The sequence below is a fragment of the Sturnus vulgaris genome, chromosome 8 (assembly GCF_052056855.1).
Source record: "Sturnus vulgaris isolate bStuVul1 chromosome 8, bStuVul1.hap1, whole genome shotgun sequence".
Classification (NCBI taxonomy): domain Eukaryota; kingdom Metazoa; phylum Chordata; class Aves; order Passeriformes; family Sturnidae; genus Sturnus; species Sturnus vulgaris.
The window spans coordinates 3,201,610-3,224,890 of record NC_142250.1 but is presented as its reverse complement, the minus strand read 5'-3'; the positions used below and the strand labels follow the sequence as shown (position 1 = coordinate 3,224,890).

Genomic DNA, 23,281 nt, shown 5'->3' with positions numbered 1-23,281 from the left:
GGAGTGGTAGGTGTGCTGGTAAGCAAGGGGTACTAGGGTTTGAAGAGGACCCTCTCCAGCACCTAAAGGGGCTCCAAGGCAGCTGGACAGGGACTTTGGACAAGGGCATGGAGTCATGAGACAAAGAGGAATGGCTTCCCACTACTGAAGCACGATTCAGATATTAGGAAGAAGCTCCTCCCTGTGAGGTGATGAGGCCCTGGCACAGGGTGCTCAGAGAAGCTGTGGCTGCCCTGTCCCTGGAAGTGTGCAAGGCCAGGCTGGATGGCACTTGGGAGCGCTCTGGTCTAAGGTGTCCCTGCCTATGGCAAGAGGGATGGAATGAGGTGGACATTAAGGTCCCTTCCAACACAAACCATTCCAGGATTCTATGAAGAAAACGAATTAAATGCTGGGATGTGACAGACCCATCAGCAGCGCTAGAAGTCAAACCTTTCCACAAAATAATCAAAGGAAAAGTTTTGTTTATGCTGCTGCTGCACACCACAACCTGTTTTTCTTACTAAACACAAGTACTTCAAAGCAAAAATTAGTTAATGAGACAAACCCTCCCCAAGCCCCTCTTGCCTCACACAGCCTCAGGCACGTCACAGCAGAAGGATGACTGGGAAGCCCCAGAAGACACTGCCCAGGTCAAGGGCCCTCCATTTGTACACTGCTATAAGTGCAGCAAAGCCATTGTACCAAAGCACTTTGTATTCCCTTGGCTTTTATAAGATTCACCACCTCCCGTGTGTTCAAGCAGCTGTGTGTTTCCCAGGGAGGAACGCTGCTAGAACTATTGATTTTTGGTAATGTGGCTGTACTTCCTGAGAGTAAACATGCTACAAGATTTAGAGGACAACCACAGACACTTTTTTTCTTTTTTCTCTTGTTTCAGGCCGGCTTCTCACCGATGCTCCTGTGCTCCCTGAGGCTTCCCACGACAGAAGGCACCGGACTCCAGGCACAGAGATCACTGCACATCTGAGATCTGCCTCAGGCAGGGTGGACAGAGGCCTCTCAAACATCATCCTCCAACACCTCTGAAATACCAAGAATCCTCTAAAACGCCAGGAAGTGGCTTCCCATCATGAATGCATCCTGTGCTCAGGTCCCTGGGGACTTGGGAAGAGACTGCAGAGAGCCAAGCCTCTGCTTTTGACTTTCACTTCTATTTATCTCGAGGAGAAGCCAAGCAGAGCCAAGAAAGATATTTATAACTCCCCCCTCTCCCCAGCCACCACGGAAACGCTCTGGTTTTGGAGGAGCCCTGGAGCATAGCTGATGAAATGCCTCCTGGGAAAGCATCTTAACATTTTTTACCCTGCACCAGGAAAGAAGGTACCTGGAGGTTGTTGCCCTTCAGAAGCAATCACTGATAACCCGAAGACTGGCCATCTCCCCTTCCTGTCCTTTCCTACAGCTGCCAAGGGCCCACCTTTCCCTGAAAAGGCTGCAGAGCACACGAGGAGATGTGGATCAGGAGCAGGCAGGAGGGAGGCAGGGGAGGAGAAATGCAATCGCCTGCAGAGCCGTGTCATTTGATTGGAGTGGCTCAGCAAAAGCACAGTAATTCTATAAATCCAAACATGCCAAAGGATTTATGTCCCCGATGCCCAAGGAATAAATAAGAGGATGGAGGTTGGGGTTTTTCTTTTAAAGTATTATAAATGAGAATGAACCTGATGGAGGTAAAGGTCAGCTTACAGAATCAACACCACGCATGCAGTGCAAGCTACTAACTCCCACCAAGGGAATAGCACTTAGAGGACTAAGTGCCCTCTGTCTCCCTGCTGCCTTCCCAAATTGAATTAGAATGGAATAAGGAAAGAGCACTGTTAACTTTTAACCCCAGACCCAGCACCTCCAAGCAAACGCTCCAGGGATGTGCCCTGCCTTTCAAGCCACAGACAAAGGTTTGGGAAACGCTCAGCGAGGATGGCTGCATCTCCCATGGGGACAGAGCAGGTGCCTGCAGAGTGGCAGCAGAAGCATCCCAGGCTTTGTGGGGGATGGCACAGACTACAGCCACACTGCCCTCCTCAAAACCCACGAGTTCCCAAGAGAAGGGGAGAATTGGATGATGGATAACCCATCCACATATTTCACAGGTCAGCCTGCAAACTACCATAGGCCCAATTGCTCCTCTCTCTCTCTCTCTCTCTCTCTCTCCCTCTCTCATCCTGGGGATTGGGTCCAAGGACACACTACTCAGGTCATGATGAAAGGCAGGCAGCCCTGTGGTAGCTCCCAGAAAGCAAGTTTTCCTCCACTTCTCCCCCCAAAGTCGTTTATCCTGAGCCAGGAAAAGCCAGCAGCACCACTGTCGTTTCTGACACCACATTTTCTCCCGTTTAAGACAATTTTGTTCAGATGCTGGAAACCCTTCTTCCTCTGAGGTCTGTTCCCCTCGATTACCCACAAATTACCCAGCAGACCTCGCCTGGGATGAGACAATCATTTTCTGAAGGAAAACAAGAGGCTGAAGACTTGTTTTGGGAGAGATGGAATCACACATCAAACCGCTTGCTCCTTGCAAACCTGAGCCAAAACAGCTCGTACAAACTTAAACCCCTAAACAACTTCCTTATCAAAGGCAGAGCAACAGATCAAACCCTCTCTGCCACGTTTTCTTCCCCTTTTTAAGCCTGTGAAGTAGGTTTTGCTGAGACAGGGAGGAGGATGACTCCTCAATGAAGAAGTTAAAAGAGGCGCCTAAACGATGTCGTGTTCCCAAGCGCGGGTGTTTGTCAAGCTGTCCTCCTCGGGGGGCTCGCTTCCCACAGACAACCCTCCTGGAATGAGACAGCACCTCTGTGCTCCAGCCTGGGAACAACAGCAATAAATCACAGCTAATCCACATAAGGACAGCAGCGATGTGTTTCAGCTCCGCTTATGAAGAGCCAACGCAAACTGGGGCTTTTAAATCACCTGTCACGGGCTCAACAAGCATGAGAAATATTAATGGATTCAGCTGGAGAAGCACTGGGAAGTGGGAGGACAAAGTAAGTCCACGGAGAGGAAGGGAGTCAGAGGTATTTAAAACTTCCTTCACGTAATCTCTGGCTCACATTCATGCTGTCTTGGCCTGGATTTTGCCACTACCACCACGATTATTGATCAGTTTTTAAAGCCTTACGTCGTTTACAGTAGTCAGCCAAAAAAAGACCCATCCTGAATTTAGAAAAAGTCCAAGCAGCTCTGCTGAGAGCCTCAGAAATGCCGAGGGAGCAACAACTCACTGTGATGCCTTGCAATTAAAAATTCCCACTAACAAGCAGCGATACCACGGGATAAAATGGATGTACACACACCAACACACACACCTCTCTGGACTGTGGGGACTTCTGCTGTGAACTCCAGCCCCAGAAAGCAGTGCCTTAGGGCTGGGCTATTATAGATCAACACAAAACTGTCCCCGGTGACTCAGCGCTGCGGGCGAGCAGCCGTGTAATGTCATTAGCCTGTGACAATCCGCCTCACAAACCCTGCTGCCCTCAGCAGGGAGCTGAGGGAGGGTCCCCTTATCCATATCTGGAACAAACACAGAAATTAGCAACTTCAGAGAGGCTGGGAGGAAGAGGCTCCTACTCCAAGAGCCTACGGCTGTGGATGAGCTCGCTGTCATTCCCGCTGTGTGTTCCATGCTGAGGGTGGGACACAGCAACCCCTCCTCTGCTGTTTCTCCTGGGTGGAAGGTGTTTATCCACCCCAAGATCCCATCCAGGAAGGGTGTGAACAGGCTGAGCACCACCGGGCTCTGCCTCCATGGTAGAGCACGTGCAGAGGGATCATGCTGACAGACAATCCAGTGCTGGGAATCGGGGTCTGGCAGCTGACAGCAGCACATGGAGAGCTCCAACCAGGAGATTAAACGGAGGCTTTGGAGGAGCTGGAGGCTTTACAGTTTCAGCACGAAGTGATAACACTCACCAGGCTCACCTGCTGGCAGCATAGCCCCAGCATGTCCCGATCAGAGCAGCGGTGAATGAGGGAACAGGCTCAGAAAGGCAGGAGAATTCCACTGGAAATCAGCATGTTATGGTGCTGTTATTCCCTTCGGGGAAGGGGAGGAACAAACAAAATCCCAGGCACTCGTTGACAAGCATGGAAAAAAATTAAACAGCCTTTCTGAAGAGGTGCCTCAACACAGGGCAGCACAACCTGTTTGTCTGCAGACTTTCTGTGCTCTCCCCTGGAAATTTTTCCATCTCGTAAGGAACGATGTATTTGAATTCAAGTTTGTATAACACGTCTGCAGCTTGGGATGGAAAACACTGGAGAAGAGCAGAGAAAATCACCCTTCCAAATCATGTGGCTAAAGCACAACTGCAGCTCCCATGCCTGACACAGCAGGAAAGGAAGGTGATGACTCCTTGGCAAACTGCTGGATTGCTGATACCACCACCAGGCAAAAAGGACTGATGGAGGAAATGGCAGAAACATGGAAGGATTAAAAATCTCAAAAAATTAAATTTTGAAATGTGAAAGTAATGCTGAGAAACACTGATGGACTCTAAGAGAGTCCACTGAACTCCAGTGAACTCTGTCCATCCAAGTTCCTCTGATCAACCTCCTTTGCTGCACAAAACACAGCCTCCAGTCCTGCTTTTGGGATTCCACCTACTTGTTTAACGTACCTCAGTCCTGCAGCCTCCCACACAGGCCCGCCAGGACCTCTCCAGAAGGCTGTTATATCCACAGCTGTCACAGTTCCCAGGTTGCAGTATGTGTTGGCACAGCTCCTTCTTCCTCATCCCAAAAAACTCACCAAACCCTCTCCCATCTGTGACCCAAACTCCCCCAAACAATGACAGATAAATCCCAAATCAAAGCCCTTGGTGGCTCCCAGAAGATGAAACACAACCAGGAAAATTGTCAGGATCTGGGGACTTTGTTAAATGAGTAGATTCTTTTTCCTTCTATTTTTGACTTTCAAAATTTCCTGAAACAACTTAGTGCCAAAAAAAGAAATACCTGATTCCCATGTTATTCACCCTGGACACCACTCTGCCAATGATTATCTGTCAGCGATTTAATTGTGCTTGGAAGCTTGCCAGGAATAATGCATGAGAAGCATAGGAAAAGCAGGTAGGCAGGCATTCATCCAGAGAGGCAGCTCTTCCCAGCGTTCCCAATCTTTTCCCCGAATTAGCAACTGCTTCCTTTCCATGGCTTTTTAAAGGATGGCTGGCTGGCCATCCAACATTTTCCAAGACTGTTCAGATGTCACAGTCTTAGGAAATGTTGTGCAGATTGACAAGGGTGGAAGATGGATAGGAAAGACAAGGGAAGGTGGCTGTCCCCTGGGCTGTCACCACCAGCAGCAGCCACAAGGCTGCAGATTGTTTTGTTCTGCAAGTGTGCAGCTGGCTCTGGAGTGTCTCTCCATCCCCAATATAGCATCCAGTCCTTCCACATGGATAATTCAAGGAACAGCCTTCCCCTCTCCTTTTCTTCCAGTCTCTGGCAAGATTTAAAAGGCAGCAGCAGAGACCTTTTCACCTCATCTCCCTTAGGAGGAATAAAGCAGGCAGACTTCAAGAGCGAGAAAATCATGTGTCATGAAAGTCCCAGTGGCCTCTCTCTTGGGAGATACCCAAGTCAGGGCTATCTCCTCCATGACACAGGAAAATCCCTTACAATTAAATCACTGGTGCAGTCCCTTGGAAACAACACAACCATTTCTCTCTGGCAAAGCACCACCAACAAAAGAAGGAGCAGCAAAGTTCATGGAGAAAGATCCAAGGTGCATGATGGCAGGTTTCCTTTTTATGTTTTTATTTCCTGAGCCCAAGTAAATGCCAAGAAGCTCTTGGTACGTTCACAGATGCCATTTCATGGGTGTTCTGCACGCATTCCATGTAGGAATCATGAAGTGACAAATGGAAGAAAAGACCAGCGAAGGTCACTGGCTCCATCATCCTCCCCTTCTCCAAGGCAGGAGGTGGTGGCAGATCCTGGATTAACATCTCTGCTCCCTCAAAACAACCAGGACCCCCTTTTCCCAGCTCTTCTAGAGCAGTGCTTCCTTACCCTCCCCTTTCCTATGGGCTGCCCTCCTTCCCTTTATCAGCCTCAAAACAACTCTTTGAGTCCCAGCTCATAGACATTTTCTACCCCTCCAATTATCCTACTGTTGTCCCCTGCACTCTTTGCACACATCCACGGTACCCAAAACTGGACAAATCCTTCAGTAAAGAATAGTCAGAGGTTTACTTTAAAGACATTTGCCTCTTTTTTTTATTTCCACTGACTGACTTAGTCTGGAGCATCCCCCCATAAGTCAGAGCCTGGCCTGGTATTGAGGAACTTGTCCATCCTATACCAGTGCCACTGCTCTCTCCTGGACCTGTCCTTGTTCACAGCTGCCTGTTTGTTTCTGTCTGATTTCCCAACATTGTTTGGAGCTCTGCTCCCTCCTACTCATGTGTGCAATATTCCTGCCTCTCCTCAGCTACGTTTCACCTGCAGACTTCAGAATGTATTTCATGCTGCCTGTAACACCCTCCTGACCTCCACGGGTCAGACCAGAACGAGGTTTCCAGCTCTGTGAATATGGAAGCAGCTGATCCTTCTCTGACTGCTGCCATGTGAAACCTCAGCTCTTCATAAAACTGGAGCAAAGCCACCTCAGCTGCCAGAGGGTGATGCAGCAGTGGGGAGGGTGACATTCAGCAATAGTCTAAATTAATCTGTCAGGCTGGATTTTTTTTCAAATAGAACTGTTCAGGGCTGGGTGCATGCCTTTGTTCAGCTGAGACATCCTTCCTAGAGGATCCCCCCCTCCCTCACAAGCTAAATCTAGTGGTGCTCCTGCCACTGCCACGCTGAAAAACCTTTGCTTTAGCTCACAATTTTGGGTCTGTTCCCCCCATCAAATCCATGAAAATTCATGTGCTTCAGGAAATCAAACCCCAGTTGCTATGGTGAAAGGCATTCTGCAAACTAAGAAACAAATACAAGTGGGACATTTGGAGGTTACCAGATTTTTGTATGTCTTTCAGACAAGAATAAAAACCCTTTCAGCAAATTAAAGGTTCCGGTAAGATCCCAGACCTACACCTCAAACGTGAGGGATTTACAGTACAACTGAAGGAAATTAATAATCAAATGCTGCATATCTCCACAGAAGCCTCATCCCCACGGCTCCTATTACAGCAAATGCAGCAACAGTTTCTAAGAGCTGGGCTTTGCCTTTGCTGCAGAGAGGGCAGGAGGCTGGAGATGCATCTGGGAATACCAGGACAAGGAGCTCCCATCAATGTGACCCCTCACTATGTCCACCGAACACCAAGAAGAAGAGTCTAGCTACAGAGCCAGTAAATTAATTCAGACAGACACAGAAAATTATCCAGCAGAAGTGTCATGGCACCTTTGGGATGAACTGCCTACTTTTGCTAATCAGTGGGTTGGGGCTTTTTGCATTTAATGTGCTGGGTCCTTGCCTTCTATTAAGGCGCCGCTGTAATTCAACCCCTGCCAGCTCCACGGAGAAATATCTTCTTAAGATCAAAGAGGTGACGCTGCCCTGGCTGGCTGGTGGCACAGCAGGGATCTCAGGGAAGTGAGGAGGTGGGATGCTCAGGGGTGGGAGGCAGAGGCACCCACAGAACCTGCAAAAGGCTCAGCTGCTGGCCTGGGTGGGAGTGCAGCGGTGCAGGGGCAAGGAGATTCAGAGACTCCCAACAAACCCTCTTCCAGCAGTCACAGCTCCTGCTAAAATTAGTCAGAGGGGTGTAGAGCACCTCTGAGAGAAAAAAAAAGGCTTCTCCTTTTCTTGGTAAGGTCACCAAAGAGATCCCTGTCACACAAACCTTCTGCACTGCGTTCTCCTCAGTGCAGTGGCTCAGCCTCCCCCCAAAACCTCCAACACTGCCTCCAAGGCCCAAACACTCCAACAAAGACATTTTCCCTCCTTTGTCTACTCTGCCTTTTCAAATGCCACTTCAGATTCCTGTTTCATCAAATGCAAATAACACGAAGATGGCTTTTTCTCCCCCTGAAGAATATAATTCACAGGAAAGCATTTTCACAGCAACCCCAATTTAATCTCCTTTTTTTTCCCCGTGATTATACAAACTGATCTCCAGTCTCATCTGCTCAACTGTCACATCCTCCCATCCCACTGTTGCTCTAATTGCACACTGCTGAGCCCCCTCGATTGTTCCGGTACCTCTTGGTAATGGCAGGAATTCTCCCCTCTGCAAAGTGGCATCACAGCCTTTCATTCCTGCTTTTGATTCTTCTGTAAAAACGAGGTGAGGAAAGCACTGGCTTATTTCTGAGATACTGATGTTGCACCACAATCTCTTACTCAGTCTCTCCTCACCCCAGTGGATTTTTTGTTTGGTATTTTTAACTCTAAACTTTCCAAGCAGCCACCTCCTGTTAGGTATTTGTTCCAGCTGTCAGTCCTACTTTGGATCTACATCTTTACCACCTCGCTGAGGATAACAAGATGTTCTTACCATTTCTGAACACCAGGCAGTCTTGATCCTCACCTAACGCCGGTTCTTTAGCTCTTTGATTTCACCTCAGCTTAGAAATATATCAGGAAAAGACTCAGCCTCCTTAAATCCACAAACAAAAATTACACAAAAGGCCTGGGTACCTGGGTACAATGGCTGCAGGACACAAGTCACACTCCTCATCTGCAAGCAGAGCTGGCTCTGCACAGGGGCAGATGTTCATGCTTGGTGGGCTTGGGGTATTTTGAGAGCTGAGGGGTTTCTCTGGGCCAAGGTTTTTCTTTTCCATTGCATCTCTCTCTGTGGCATTGCACCAAATGTTTTAAACTGAACTACTGCATGGCACAGCCACCTCACTGCTCTTAGCCAGTAGGACAGACACTGTGACAGGGAACACCACCAGCTCTCCAGTACATCAGCCAGTAAATGCACTTTTCCCCTTGCTCCCAGTGAAAGCAGACACAGTGCCATAACTCAATACACTTGAGGTAGGCCTCAAAAGAAAAGCAGCCTCATCAAATGATGCCTTATCTGACGTAGAAGCCCTCCCTGGGCACTCCTGCAGCCCCACTGCTGGCCCAGGGCATGGCAGCATGTGTCACCACCTTGGCTGATCCTGTTCCCAGTCTTCCATCCCAGCTTAAAGTCTCCCCTAATGCCCTAAGACATAAGATGTGCAGCTTTCTGCTGCTGTACCTCAGTAGCCGTTCCCTCAATATTTAATCTTGTAAGCTGTTAATGCACGGATCTGTGCTAAGCGGCAGGGTTCAGCTTTTTCTGCACTCAAAATTTGCTTCCTTCTTGTTTGAATGAGGCAAAGGCCATTCATTTACTTCTCAGACCTCAACTCAAGCCAAAATTCATTCCATTTTGACCCAGTGAGAGTCCAGGTGGTTTTCTTCCTTTCCCTTAAACGCGAAGTAGAGATTTTTGGCCGCTAGGCCCTTTCACATTTCTTTTCATTTTTATTTATTCACTGCAGGCTTAGTTGTTTTTTGTTGGTGTTTTTTTTTCTTTTTTTCTTTTTCCCCACTAAACAAAAATAAATAAAAGCCCGGAGGCAGCGCAGCCTCGTCTCCGGAGATGCCGGCAGCTGCCCCGGCCGCCTCCGTGCCAGCGCTGTGCCAGCTGCGGCGCGCGGCCACCGCCGGGACACGGCGGGAGGCACGGCAGGGACCTGCCAACCCCGCATCTCCCCCGGCCCTGCCCTGCCCCAGCTGATGGGGCCTTTCAGCCAGGAATTGCTGCCTCCTCCCTCCACTCTCGATGAGACGCTTTGCTCCTGACCGGAGAGTGATTTTGGTGCCTGACTGGGATGTTCAAAGCCGGCCTAAAAGGAATACTAGAAATCGCTCCATGCAAAGTGGTCCATGAAGCATCCTCAGCTTTTTGGGACTTTTTGGGACACTGCCCCGTACCAGAGCAGTGCAAAGCCAAAGCTTTGTTGGAAACAAATCTATTTGGTCACACAGCTCCTCGGGCTCTCAGCTCCACCTATGCCAGGAAGGCTTTTTCAGGGATATTCTTCAAGACAGAAGTAATTTAAACTCCCAAATGCAAGTCATCCTACAAGATCTATTTTCTGAGCAGTGTGGGAAGGTAGCGGCCTGCACAACCATTTATTAGCACAAATAGGAGTGTATGTTTAACTCTGCAGAACGGGTAGAACAAAGGATTATTAAATAAAATTCCGATTAGTTCAGCTGAAAGCAAAATACCAGCTGGAGCCTGGGGTAACGCAGGCATGTTATCAGCAAACATGTGCTGCCAGCGCATCTGCACACACACACACACACACACACACACACAGAGACACAGCTCTGACCATGGGGAACCTCAGCCTGGAACAGCAGAACCACAACACTTCCACTGTGCTCCGTGCCCCGACAGATCCAGCCTTGCCCTGAGCCTTTGGACCTACAGGGCTGCACAACGGGAAGGAGAGTGATGAACCTGAGTTTTCCCACTTACCCTCCTACCAGCAGCCATGCTCTGTTGGCATTCCAAGTGGGAACACAGCCACTCAGCGCAGCTATCACAGAGTCCCACCGCCTGGAATCACATGCAGGGCACATGGCTCTCCCTCCCACCAGCCTGCCTAACTGCAGCCATATTCATTAACAGCCCGTTGTCGTTTAGATCCTGGTGCAAAAGTTAACGAAGCCACTTTGCAGAGAGGGCAGCCTCCCCAGCAGCAGATAAATAATGGATATAAAAGCAGGCTGGGAGGGAACTGGCGCATCCCTGCAAGGTCATGCTGGAATGCATCAGTGGCTCACTGAGGCTGGGCTCCTCTGGTAAGAAGCCTGGAGCTATTTATGACTCACGTAATTAATTAATGCCAACGGGCCTTCTGCTGCAGGCACGTGGGAGACCAAAGGGAAATACGAAGCGGGCAGGTTAGGAAATGTAGTGGAGGTGGGAGAGAAGGATGACATTTCTTGTGGCAAGACATGCTTTGAAGTAATTACCAGCAGTCCAAACAGCCAGCAGCTCCTTCAGCTACGTCAGTACAAAATCAATTAGGAGCTTTAAAAATGCATCGGGCTCATATTTCCGAGAGCATCAAGAATAAGAAGTAGCCTCAGAAGGAGAGCAGTTGCATTTCCAAGCACTGCAAACCCTTCCTCACATCCTCAGACCCCACAAATGGTGTGACCAGCAGAGGGAGCATCATTAATACCTTCCCAATCACAAACGGTTTGGGATGAGAGCACGGAGGAAGACTCACAGTTTGATTTTATGTGTCTCTAAAGCCTGAGGACAAGTTTAACAAAAGCAGGAGAAAGGAGCGAAGGTGAACACAGAGAAAGCAGAGTCCTGCAGGCACTCAGGGCTCCTGACACACACCTCCCCTGTTCCAGAGCCAGCTCTCCCAACACTGGGAGCTATCCTAAACTGCAGTTCAGTCAAGAAAGGGACCAGGGCTGTGGCTTCCCTGCTCCAGCTTGCAATACTGCAGTCTCACACTGCACACTCAACATGTGGTGACGCTGAGTCATGACACCGTGCTCGAACAGACCGTTTGAGGACAATGAGAGCTTAACCTAATTTTGTCCCTTTGTTTGTCCTCTGCACACAGATCAATCAGTTCCATTCCCTGCCTTCACATCCTCATGCATCCAGTGCCTGATACATTATTAAGACTGTAAATACAAATAAAGTGCACCCTTCCCCTCCTCTGGGAGGGCTCTGAAGTCCTTCTGGGCTCTCCAGCTCCCACCCAGCCTGCATCCTCTCTCACATCTCTTCATTACCAAAATATCTTCTTACAGTTCCCAAATGTATCTATGCATTGTCCTCGCTCCCTCTTATCAGAGCTGCCTGCAACAAATCCTCTCACACAATGAGGATTGCAAATTTGCTTACAAGCCAATGCTGTTTTCCATTTCTGCTCCTCTGTGCATCTCTTTTCTCTCTGGACACTTGCAGGGGTCAAGCACCACAGCATCAGTCTGCCACAGCCATCTGGATGAGCAGCAGAGGCTGCCTGCAGTCCCAACCCTGATTGGCAAAGCCTGGGAGTCTGCAGCATGCTCCCCTTTGAGCCTTACCCAACCTCCACAGTCTGAGGGATCGTGTTTTCCACCCTCTGATCACTGCCAAAGCCCTCGGATCCTGGTGGGACTCCCTGCCACTACCCGCTATTTTTCTGGAGCAAATCAATAGCAGAGATTAAAAACACGAAGAAAAGAGTAAGTGAAATGAGAGTGGGGTTTAGTTTCATAAATATATATGAGTAGTACAAGAGCAACTAAGAGCTTCTTTCTGGTGGGCTGAGAATCAGCTCAAGCCTGAGTCTCCAGGGTAAAACAGGAGCAAAGTAAACGACAACACGAACACCCACTTAGCATTCGTGCTTCATATTCCTGCTCTGAGCCTCAGCAGCTTTAGGAATGCTCCCGTTAAAATACTGTAATGCTCCCAATTACAAGTGATCTGGACTGTTTATCTTCTAAACAGAGTCCTGTCCGCCCCCCACACCCCCCCCAACCCCAGGAGATGCCATAGGCCTAAGACAAAAGCAGTTTGAAGAGGTGTTTCGACCTCTTTTGGCTATACAATATCCATGGCTGGCTCCATTTCCCTAATTGTTTCATACTGACCTTGAGGATATTTTGGCCATTGAATGACTCCCGCTCCTTGAAAGATGATTTACCAGTCATTGTGTTGTTTCGTTCTTCAGCTGTAGAGAGAAAAGCCACCACCAGAATGAGCTTCAGATGGGAGAACTCTGTGTGCTGTACTTCACCCCCCACTCTGTCCCTCCCCAAAGTCAGCTGCCAGCTAATAAACCATCTTTGCCCAGCTCTCAGTGCAAAAAACCCCACTTCCACTTGGATTTTAGGAGGGAAAGGGCTGGAATTGGTGCCTCTATCGGGATCACCTCTGTTATCTGGAGTAAAGGCCTTAAATCACAGCTACTGCCGTGGTGATTCTGTAAGGCTGACTGCTCAGGGCAACACACCTGCTTCTCTCTGGCTCATTTTCATCCCACATCCTGCCATGTCAGGGTGAGAGACAGCGCTTGCGTGGCCTGGAACAGCACCAAATTCCAGGCTGAGCATGCCAGCACAATGCCAGGCGGGATGCAGACGGCACCGACACAAACCTCTGCTGCCTGCACCATCCGTGTGGTGTGGGGTGGGCAAGCAGCCACACACACACACGGAGACTTTCAGAACAGCAACCCAGGCCTACAGCAAGTGCCAAAAGTATGTCTGAGATCCATTTCCCGAGAGCACGTCGAGGCTTTTATATAACCCCCAAGTGCATGATCTGCTCTTTCCACAGGACCTCTGCCTCACTCTGTGAATATATTCAGTACTTCTTTTTCATCTCCATCATGAACTGTGAAGTCCTCCTCACACCCAGCTTGCTATTCAAACCCTGTATGGAATACAAAGCGACTTCTATGGCTGGCTGCGGAATGCTGGCTGAACGCTCTCCCCATTGTGTCTGAATGCCTCGCATGCCTCATGGGGCTGTGCAGAATATAGACTCGGGATGCCAGACCTAGCTGCCCATGTGCCTCCCCTCACACCGAGCCACATCAGCACTCTGGGGGCACATTTTCAGGGCTCAGCTTGAGAGCTGAACCCCATCTTTACAGGGTTTCTATGCCGTGGGTGTGCTTGCTTGACTTCAGAAGCAGTCAGACCCAAAACCTGCCCAGAAAATGATGACACAAATCACCTGCTGTTATCACTGTCCCTGCACTGTTATCACTGTCTCTGATATCTCTGAGATTCAGAGAGGCAACAACTAAAGAATTCTTGACACAACCTATTGCAGTGCAGAGCGGCCACCGTGCCAGAGCACGCATGTTTGCACACGGAGAACCAGGCTGTAACAGCTGCCCCTCCCCAAAGATGATGCTTTTAGGGCTGCTTTAGAAAGTAATGTGATCAGAACGGTGCTACAGACACCCAGAGCAGACCATCTTTTGGCAGAGACAGCAGACGCCACACACTCAAGAATAGCTCACATTCAGCTTTGCAGCCGTCTGCATCGGATTTAAGGAGAAAGACAATGGAATCACTTTCCTAAAGAAATGGGCAATCTCTAAGTTGACCAAAGAGGATTATGTTTTCATCTTGTTTGAAGGTCAGCACAGCACATGGAGTTGTTGCCCAGTTTCAATTTAACTGGGACATAGAGAGCCCAAGATCTCACCTCCACCAGGAGCAGCTGAGGTCACTTGCTCCGTTCAGCCTGAAGGAGACTGAGGGGAAACACCAGGGTCTGCAGCCCCCTCACAAAGGGCAGTGCAGGAACAGCTCTGATCTCTGTTTTCTGTGACCAGGGACAGCATCCAAGGGAATTGCTGGAGCTGTGCCAGGGGAGGTTGGATATTGGGAAAAGGTTCTTCCCTCAGAGGGAACACTGAACAGGCTCCCCAGGAAATGGTCAGAGCTCCAGGGCTGCCAGAGCTCCAGAAGCGTTGGACAATGCTCTCAGGCACAGGGTGGGATTTTTGGGGGAGTTCTGAGCTGGGCCAGGAGCTGGACTGGATGATCCTTATGGGTCCTTCCCACTCGGGACATTCTGTGATTCTACCTGAACGTATTTTTCCCTAGCCCAGATACTGTGAGTGCTACTGGGTGACAAGGTTTTGAATCTATGACTCTTGTTCATTGCTTTTTTTATTTTCTTCTGGATTTTATCTGCAGACATCTCCCCCCCCAGCCCTGTAGGTAAGAAAAACCACACTGAAAAAGCAAACAACAAAAGCATCTGCTGAGCAACAGGACTACTGCATTTAGCAGAAAGGATGGAGGCTCTGTACATACTTGGATCTTTCCTGAAGAGAGTGTTCATGACTGTGGCATGCAGCTTCACCCTATCCCATTCTTTAAGCATCAGGCCAGAGGCCACAAACCGCTCCACCAGCTGATCAGCGATCATCTGCAGTCTGGGAAGGCACAAAGAGAAAGAACAGGGCCATGTAAAACAAGGAGCCTCTGCACCATCAGCTCTTGGCTTTTCAGCCAGGAGGGCAGCAATTGTGAAACGAAGTCTCTCCATGCACACAGCAAAGGGAGCTGGTCCCTGATGGAAAGCGAGCAGAGGCATCAGGATTCAGCTCTAATGCAAAAAGTTCTGACTGTCGCACAAAGCTTCCTCTGTGATCGCTTCTGCTGCAAATATTCCACGAGGAAGGGCAGATTTAGCACAGCAGAGAGCTCACTCACAGTGACAGATGTTACTGGGAGCTGAAGGATGCATCTTTCTACTGCCAGGAAACACAATGTGACTCTCCTTGCAAATGCTAAAATCTGCACACCCGCAGGGGCTTGGGCACCTTACTCCCAGAGGATCTGCTCAGGGACTGCTGCAGCCTGGATGCTCTCTGTCCCACATGACCAACCCTGGCTTTGCTTTCTGGGAGAGCCCAGAACCTGGTGATGAGGGGCTGACAAACCCAGTCAGCACATCCTGCTGAACACTCCAGCTTTGGAGCTACTGAGCAAGCAAAATCCAAGGACTTATTCCCACCTTTGTGTCTGACTGTCAGGATCTGAAGGCAGACCCATCCTAGGATAGGCAGCAGGAGCAGGGATCAGAGCACTGTACTCATGTCTAAGCAGCTGAAGGAACTTCCAGGCTGCTGCTGTGCCCAAAAACTTTCTGCAGTGCCTGATTCCTACCAAAGGCACCGAGGATACGCCAGAATGAGAGCTTCCCACCTCTGAAAATAAGGCCAGGGGATATTAAGTGTATGCAGAAGAATCTGAGCTTCTCTCAGCACGTCCCAGGGATTAGAGAGCTTTCTGCTCCGTGAGGTCCCACCATGTTGGTGTCTCAGCTGTGGCGAGCGTGGCTTGTCCCCAGAGCCCGGGGCTGCCATGCTCCAGATGCCAGCTCCAACCCCACTGCTGGCTTTGGACTGCCCCTCACGGGCTGCCAGCCCCCATGTGACCATTTCAAGACTCTCCAACTACCAATTGTCATGGCTTTCTACTATTTTCTGGCTTTACTTCAGTGATTTTTAAAATTAGCAATGACAAAGATTAAATGAATATCATTACAGACAATACTAAAACAAATTAACAGAGAATAGCTCAAGTGAAAACGGTGCTTTATTACGTTATAAAGTTAATCAAGGAAATAAAACAAATTAGAATGAATTATAATGGAAATTATTTGCCATGTGGGAGGCATCAGAGCATGATCCCTCTTTCAGTCTGAGCCATTATATGTGCAGAAGGGCTTGCCAACCCCTAATTCTGTCTGCAGTTATGCAAGCTAAGTCAGGATAAATCAAATCTCCTGCTTTACAGCTTAAGCTGATCAAGATCATCCAAAGATCAGGAAGGAACTCCACCCCTCAGCCATGCCAGGAACTACACAGAGCTAACAGGACATCTTGCATGAGACAGGAAGGCACACACCTCTCTCCAGCACAGGCTGCAGCAGTCTGATCCAGCACAGGAACCCACGTGGCTGCTACTCTCTTCTAGTATTGGCCTTGCAGCTGAGAAACTGCTTTCCCATTTCCCTAAGCAAGGCACAGCAGGTTTCAAGCAGGCAAGAGGTTCGAGGAGCTGCTCTGCAATGATGTGTGTCACAGGCCAGAAAACAGAGCAGGGTTTTCTGGAGAGATCACCATTTCTCCCCTCTTTATAATCACTGCCTGGTCCAGCACAGCATCTGCTGGAATCTCAAAGGAAGGAAAGTCTTCTTTCCATCAACACAAAAACACCTTTTCTCCCCTCTGAAAAGCTAAATGTTTTTCTGGATGCTTGCTAATAGCTAAGGAACTATATAAGGGGAGAAGTGCCAGATGAATGGTACCAGGAGGAGGTGCTTCACTCAGATGGTGGTGGGGCACTGAATGGGCTCTCCAGGGAATTGTCACTGGCCCCAATCTGCCAGAGCTCCAGGAGCATTTGGACAACACTCTCAGGGACAGAGTGGTGGTGTTGGGGTGTCCTAGCCAGAGCAAAGAGTTGGACTCAATGACCCTGATGGGTCCTTTCCAGCTCAGCCTATTCTGTAATTCTGTTAATTAATTTGAAGGTGAGCGCAGGACCAGCCTGCGCCCAGGATTAGAACTTCAAATTGCTTGGTCCTCTCTGAGTCTGCTGCTATGCAAAAAACAAAACACGTGGAAGAGAAGACTGGCAATTTCCAGGTGCCATGCAAAGCACAAAGTCTGGTTTTGGTCAAAACCTCAGCTAACAGATCTCTGTGAAGGCCAGTGGAGACATCACTCCTTTCCTGGAGGGACGGGGAGTGCTATTTGCAGTTTCAAGGCAAGATGGATTTGAAGACCTCACTTCTCTCCTCTGCCCAAAGCAGCTCTGCCACCCGTGATGCACATCAGCCCTTCCTCCAGCATTGTGCCTAAGTGGGTTCTCATCACACAGGCACAGCTGGCATCTGAAACAGAGCACGGTGCAAGTACCAACAATTCAAGCTGTCCCCAGAGGCAGGCAGACATCACTGTCAATTTAGGCCCTGCTTATGCTCAAAAGGATTCCTCTCTCAGCTCCTCAGGCCACAGACTTATTTTCAGATGCAACCAAGCATGGCACCTCAAAGAGAGCCAGAGCTCGGTGACTCAGGAGAAGAGGCCCAGACCTCATCTCCCAGAGCTGGTATTTTAGATGCTTTCTACAACAAAGCCCACAGAAGGGTATTTGGGTCATCCAGTGTCTGTCTCCATCTCATATTTCCAAGTGCTTCTGCCTTCTTTCTCCCTATGCTCTGTCTCCTGGCTGATCTCTGCCTTGCCTTGGTTCTCCACCCGCCCCATCTGTTTTTATCTCACCTCTTTCAGGGTAGGACAGACTTCAAAGTGGAAGAGCCAAGAAAAGGAAAAGACTTCAATTCCTACTGCCTCCCAGCAGTTCTTACATTTTTCATTTTCCCACTCATTTCCTTATCCCACTTCCGATCTCTTACTTCAACACAGCCTCCAAAGTGTGGTTTTAAGCAGACCCCCCCCCCCCGCTACCATCTCCTCAGCCCTCAAGGAAAGGATATGCCAGAACATATCCCTTCTTCCCTGAGCTAGTCCCTGCTCACAGCCTCCCTCCTCCAGCTGCACTGCTCCATGCTCCTCTGCTAGCTCCTGTTGTCCTCTAGCAACAGGAACAGACAACAAAAGGGCAGTGCTGTCAGGCAAAGAGCAGGCTGAGGCTCAGAGATATGAGGTAAAGCTCTTTTGGCTCCTCCCCTTCCCTATTTCTGGCAACCAGCAGCATGGAGTACAACAGCTCTTATGTTAATCATAAAATCCACAATGGTTTGGGTTGGAAGAGGTGTTAAAGATCATCTGGTTCCAAACCCTGCCATGGGCAGAGAGACACCTTCCACTAGACCAGGGTGCTCCGAGCCCCATCTGTGTTTCCTCAGTCTTCCAGAAAGCACCAAGAGAAAAGATGGTGCTGCCACTGGTGATGTGATCCTTGTCAAAAATAAGATGAAGGAAGGTTGTCCAGACACTGCCACATCCTGGGCAATGCTGTTTGTAGAGCTGAAGCCATCAGCCACAGTGGTGAACAGCACAAACACTTGAGCTGACACCAACCAGACTTCAAGATTTTGCAGCAGCAGCATCAAAAGACATTTCACACCCAGCACCTGTTCCAGGCTGCTACAGACACACAGACCAGCTCTGTAATCAGGTCATGCTCTTCTGAGGACCTTCTGGGCTAACTGGGTTTTAAGAATAATTAAGTGCTGCAAAATACACCAGGCTGTCCAGATTGATCTGGACTGCAGGTTGGGAACCAGTAGAGGCCAAATCATCCTGCCTTCTAAGTCATCTCAGGAGTATCTCCTTGGCCATCTTATCCCCGTGTGAGCCCTGACTCCATTATTCAAGCTGACAGACTGCTGCAGAAACAAACGACATCCTTCAGCTGCACCAGCAGTGACTGATTTAAAGAACAAACACATCACTGCCTTAACCGGTTCAGGAAGCAAGGATGACTTCATCTTGGTGACTGCTGCCCTGAGGACTGCCAGCAGCACCCACCACCTCCAGAGAGTTTCCCTGGCACTCTGTGGAGGAATGAAAGACAGGAGCACGGGGAACTCACCTGTCTGAACCATCCTTCATGTGGACTTTGGCGTAAAGGACGTCTGTCATGGCAGGGTCATCGTTCATGTACTCCACTCCTGCCACCTCCACAGTCAGGGGCTGGCCTCCAGTAATTTGGCTGAAACCCAAGAAATCCCTAATGTTAAAAAGCAAAACATCACACCAGCTCTTGAAATGTAACACACAGTGCTCCTCGTGCACATACCAAATGTTTGGGTTTACTACAGGAAGGAATCTCCTTAGATTAGATACGCTTTTTGCTGTAGGGAGACACAGTTGTGATGTTAAGTGGGACTTAAATGTTATACAGAGCCTATGGGGCAGTGAACTTCATGGAGGAGTTCTTTTCTGTCCCTTATTTTTCAGTTTGTTTGCACTGAAAAAACCCAACTCAAAAAGTCCCCCTAATTCCTAAAACTCAAAAGGCTATGGCTGCTATTGCCTTATCACCCCAAGTGGTAAAAGAATTCAAATTCATACATTCAATGTTTAGTCAACTTGTCAGTGCTCACAGGCCACCTCGATATGGAGATCTCCATCCACATGTCAGAAAACCCACCAGAAGTAAATGGTTCAAGTTCTCATTCCAGACAGGCTCAGAAGACCAACCATAAAGTCTTCAGCTCTCTGATTTTTGCTGCGAAAGGTACTTGATACAGAACACAGCTCTGAGTGCAACATCCAAGCAGTAAACAGAGCTGGTTTAAAATCAGCTCCAGCTCTTCATGCAGGATATAATATGCACTCCCACATCTGCAAAAGCTGTAGAGTGTATCTGCTTCCCAACACAGCACCTCCTTGCCTTTCCCAGCACAGCATCCCAGGGGAGCTGGCACTGCAGCCAGTGCTCCCTGTGAGTAAGTGATGCCTCGTTTAGCACCGAGGGCTGGTGGAAAGAACAGAGAGTGTCTGGGCAGGCAGATGGAACATACACCAGTTAACAAGGTGAGTGTGACTTTGCTCTGACCTTGCTCACTTTTGTTCAGCTTTTGAGGCTCTTGGCAAAGATTCCCAAGTGAAATAAGCAGAGTATGATTTTCCTTTCCCAGTATAGTTACTGGGAGGGAAACAGCACAAATGTACTATTATGGGCATCCCATTAACAGCACTAAAGGTCATGTATTCTAAAAAGGGTCAAAAAGGTCACAGCCACCTTCACAGGACACTGCCTGCACTTTAGAAAAGGAAATGAAAGCTAATGAAGGTTTATGTAGGTGGAAGGGAGCCTAATTAATTTTCCAAGTATATTTACTTGGGTGTGGAAGGGGAAATAAACTAAAGGTTACCTTCAAATGTTGATTCTCCCTTCACTAAAGGAAATAGGGAGCAATGATTTTCTCGGCATCAGCTCAATCCACTTATGAGGAAGCTGGCACTTTCCAAATATTGCATTCAGAGCCTCCCCCTGGAAACACACTTGCATTTCTGTTCAACAGCTGAACTGGAGCCATCCTTTTAAAGGCAGAGGTATGAATTCTGGCCATGCATTAATTCCCACAGATATTAGCAGGCACAGCGTGGCCAATTCTTCACGCACCGAGGCAGCAAATAAATGAATACAAAGGATCTGTGCTCTGTGTGCAAAGGCTTGGCAGAAATAAATAAATAAACCACCCCCTCAGGCCATCTTCAATTACTAAGCTGACCAGAGATAAGCTAATTACAGTGTCACTGGACCACGTTTGCAGCTACAACATCTGCAGCTCGGTGTTAACAGGCAGCCAGGCAGAGCAGCACGGACCATTTCAGGCTGATTACTCACAAGGCTCCTGATGGCTTCCCTGCACACAGCTCCCCTCGTCCAGGAATGCGTGTCAAGGACACCTCAGCATCTGCTCTGAGGCAGGAGGGAAGTGCCAGAGCCAGAGCCCACTGCAGGCAGCGTGTAAAGGTAAGGGAGCTCAGCCCTCCCTCTGCAGCAGGCAGGGGACAGCAGCAAAAACTGCTCATGCAGAAAGAGCGTGAGGAAGGGAAGTGAGCAGAGCAGGTTTTCAGGGAATGCCGGGGGTCTGAGCTGAGCTACAAGATGCTGGAGGGCTCTCTGTGGCTGCTCAGTGATTTCTACTGCCCCATTTGAAACATTTGGGCCTTCTTCTAAATTTCTAGAGTTGAGAGAGACTACTGAGCTGCTCTTCTCTTTGCTGTTCCTTGTCAAGACAGAGTGCTGCTTTCCCCTCTCCCAAGGCCTTGGTGATGACATCCCTTTCCCACACTTACTCCACAAAGTCCTCTTTGCATCGCTGCAGGAGGTCACACGCTTTCTGGATCTCTTGTTCGTTCAGGAGCACCAGCGTCCCAAGAGTCAGGTGAAGCTTGGCAGGGTTCTGGAAGAGGCTGCTGCTGACCCCGTGATCCTACAAATCAATCCATCACATAGAGGTGTCTTACCTCATCCACACACCCCCTGCTCCATCACAGGGATAAAGACTACAGAAAACAGGTACCAAGTCACCAGCATCAGTCCTTTTATCTCTGGTCGGGTTGGTAACAACTCCAAGTTGAAAATTTTCAGGCTTTGTGAGGAAGCAAGCTCAGCCTGGCAGGTGAGGTGCAGTCCCAACACAGCTCCCTGCCTGCTTTTCCATCAGAGCTGCTGAACAGCAGCCTGGAAGATCATTAAAGCAGGCTGTAACTCGGGATCCAGGACTTGCAACACTCACTCCTACGAGGTTTTTTTGGGAGGAGACTTCCACAGCTGTCGACCCAGCATCTGCTACCAGCAATGAACTCAAAGCAAGCCACGAGCCAGCTCAGATTTAAAACTTAAGTCCACTTCTTGTGCAATAAAGCTGAGACCAGCTGTAGTGACAAGCTCTAAATGGTCTCTAAATCCTGTCTAAACACAGGTTGCACCCCACAACAGAAGCACAGTTAATACCAGCTCTGATAATTATATTTTTCTTCTTCCATATGCCCTATAGTTTGCTGAGGTGAATTAAGTTTAAATTCCCTTTTTAAGAAGAGCTGCTTGCTGTTGCTGGGGAGGAACTGTTCCCAGGTGGAGCAGTGGTTGCATCCAGCTTTAAGAAACATGCTATTCTGTTTCAGGATACTTATAAAAATACCTCAAGGATGGTTAACACACCCATATGAAAACAATTATTTCCACTTAGTGGCCACTTCCCATCAGCACATTAAATAACCTCCAATTTTAACTCCAGAAGCAGCCAACCTGCCAGGCCATGGAAGCCTTCCTGCATTTGAAAAGAGTGCACCAGCTGAGAACAATAGCTTTGAAGTTTCTACTGCTTTCCAGAGTTTGAAATAAAACCTTTCAGACGTTTAAATGCTGCAGTATCTCAGGCCGTCAAGAGCTTAATGCTCCACATCTCGCTCAGCATTTTTCATGCCTAATGACCACGTGCAGACTCTTCTTTACAGCACGGTTTATGGGCTGGACTAGGGACAAGGCCGGCTGCAAAACAGAGGCCAGGGGCTTGTTCCAGCAGCCACAGCCTGGCAAAAACCAGCGATGGCCCCATTTCACTTTCTCCCTAGCTTCCCTTCCCTGCAGTAAAAGTTTTGTGGCTTCCTTTAATTCATGCTGCTGTTCACATGCATGACAGGACATGATTTCTCTCTGTCAGCCTTTTTTCTCCAGTGATATCCGTAGTCAGAGAATATTTGGCCCATCACAAAACAACAACTTGGGTAACAGAAACTGGGAGAAGGTTTGATTTAACCTTGCCATGGACAACCAGCTGAGGTCACTCCCACAGGGTGCACAGATGAGGTGCAGCAACACAACCCTTGGCAGGTCAGAAAGCCAAAGCCCTGCCCTCATTTTCTGCCCCAGCACAATTTGTGCTGTAAACATGACCCTGCCCCAAAAGCAGCATTTTCCCCTGAGGTTTTCAACACCTGAGTGTGGGCTGAGAGTTGATAAACGATGGCACATCACCTCCACGAGCCACGCTGCTGCTGCTGGGGAGTTAAGCAGGGAAGAGCTGTGCACAATGAGCAGGCCAAGACCTAGATAATCCTCCTGGTTTACTCCCTAGTATTTCAGGCAGCTCCTCAAAACCCTGCTTACACTCCCTACTCTTTCACAGGCCGGCAGATCCCACTTCTCCCACACATAAAATAGATGCTGCGTCAGAGGTGGCTCTCCCTGGAACAGCCAACATTCCTGCAGGAGTCTCAGCAGCCCTTCCTGGCTGGATGCTGCTCACCAGGATGCAGAAAGGCTGGAACTCAATTATTCTAATCCCAGATCATGGCGTGTGATCAGCAATCACTGAGTCACCTCAGGGGAACCTGCCTTACTGTCCCT

The 23,281-nt window shown here is 48.9% G+C and overlaps 1 protein-coding gene across 3 annotated transcripts in view; it reads right to left on the bottom strand.

Annotated features, from left to right (window-relative positions):
* The window catches only part of ASCC1 (activating signal cointegrator 1 complex subunit 1), a 35,006-nt gene that overhangs the window by 2,305 nt on the left and 9,420 nt on the right, over positions 1–23,281 (bottom strand). For all 3 annotated transcript variants that reach the window (XM_014882271.2, XM_088168578.1, XM_088168579.1), the window contains exons 6-9: positions 21,226–21,362; positions 19,007–19,126; positions 14,747–14,868; positions 12,560–12,639 (exon numbers count right to left, since the gene is read on the bottom strand). In XM_014882271.2, the coding sequence (XP_014737757.2) occupies positions 12,560–12,639; positions 14,747–14,868; positions 19,007–19,126; positions 21,226–21,362 (459 nt within the window). The remainder of the gene's footprint in view (positions 1–12,559; positions 12,640–14,746; positions 14,869–19,006; positions 19,127–21,225; positions 21,363–23,281) is intronic.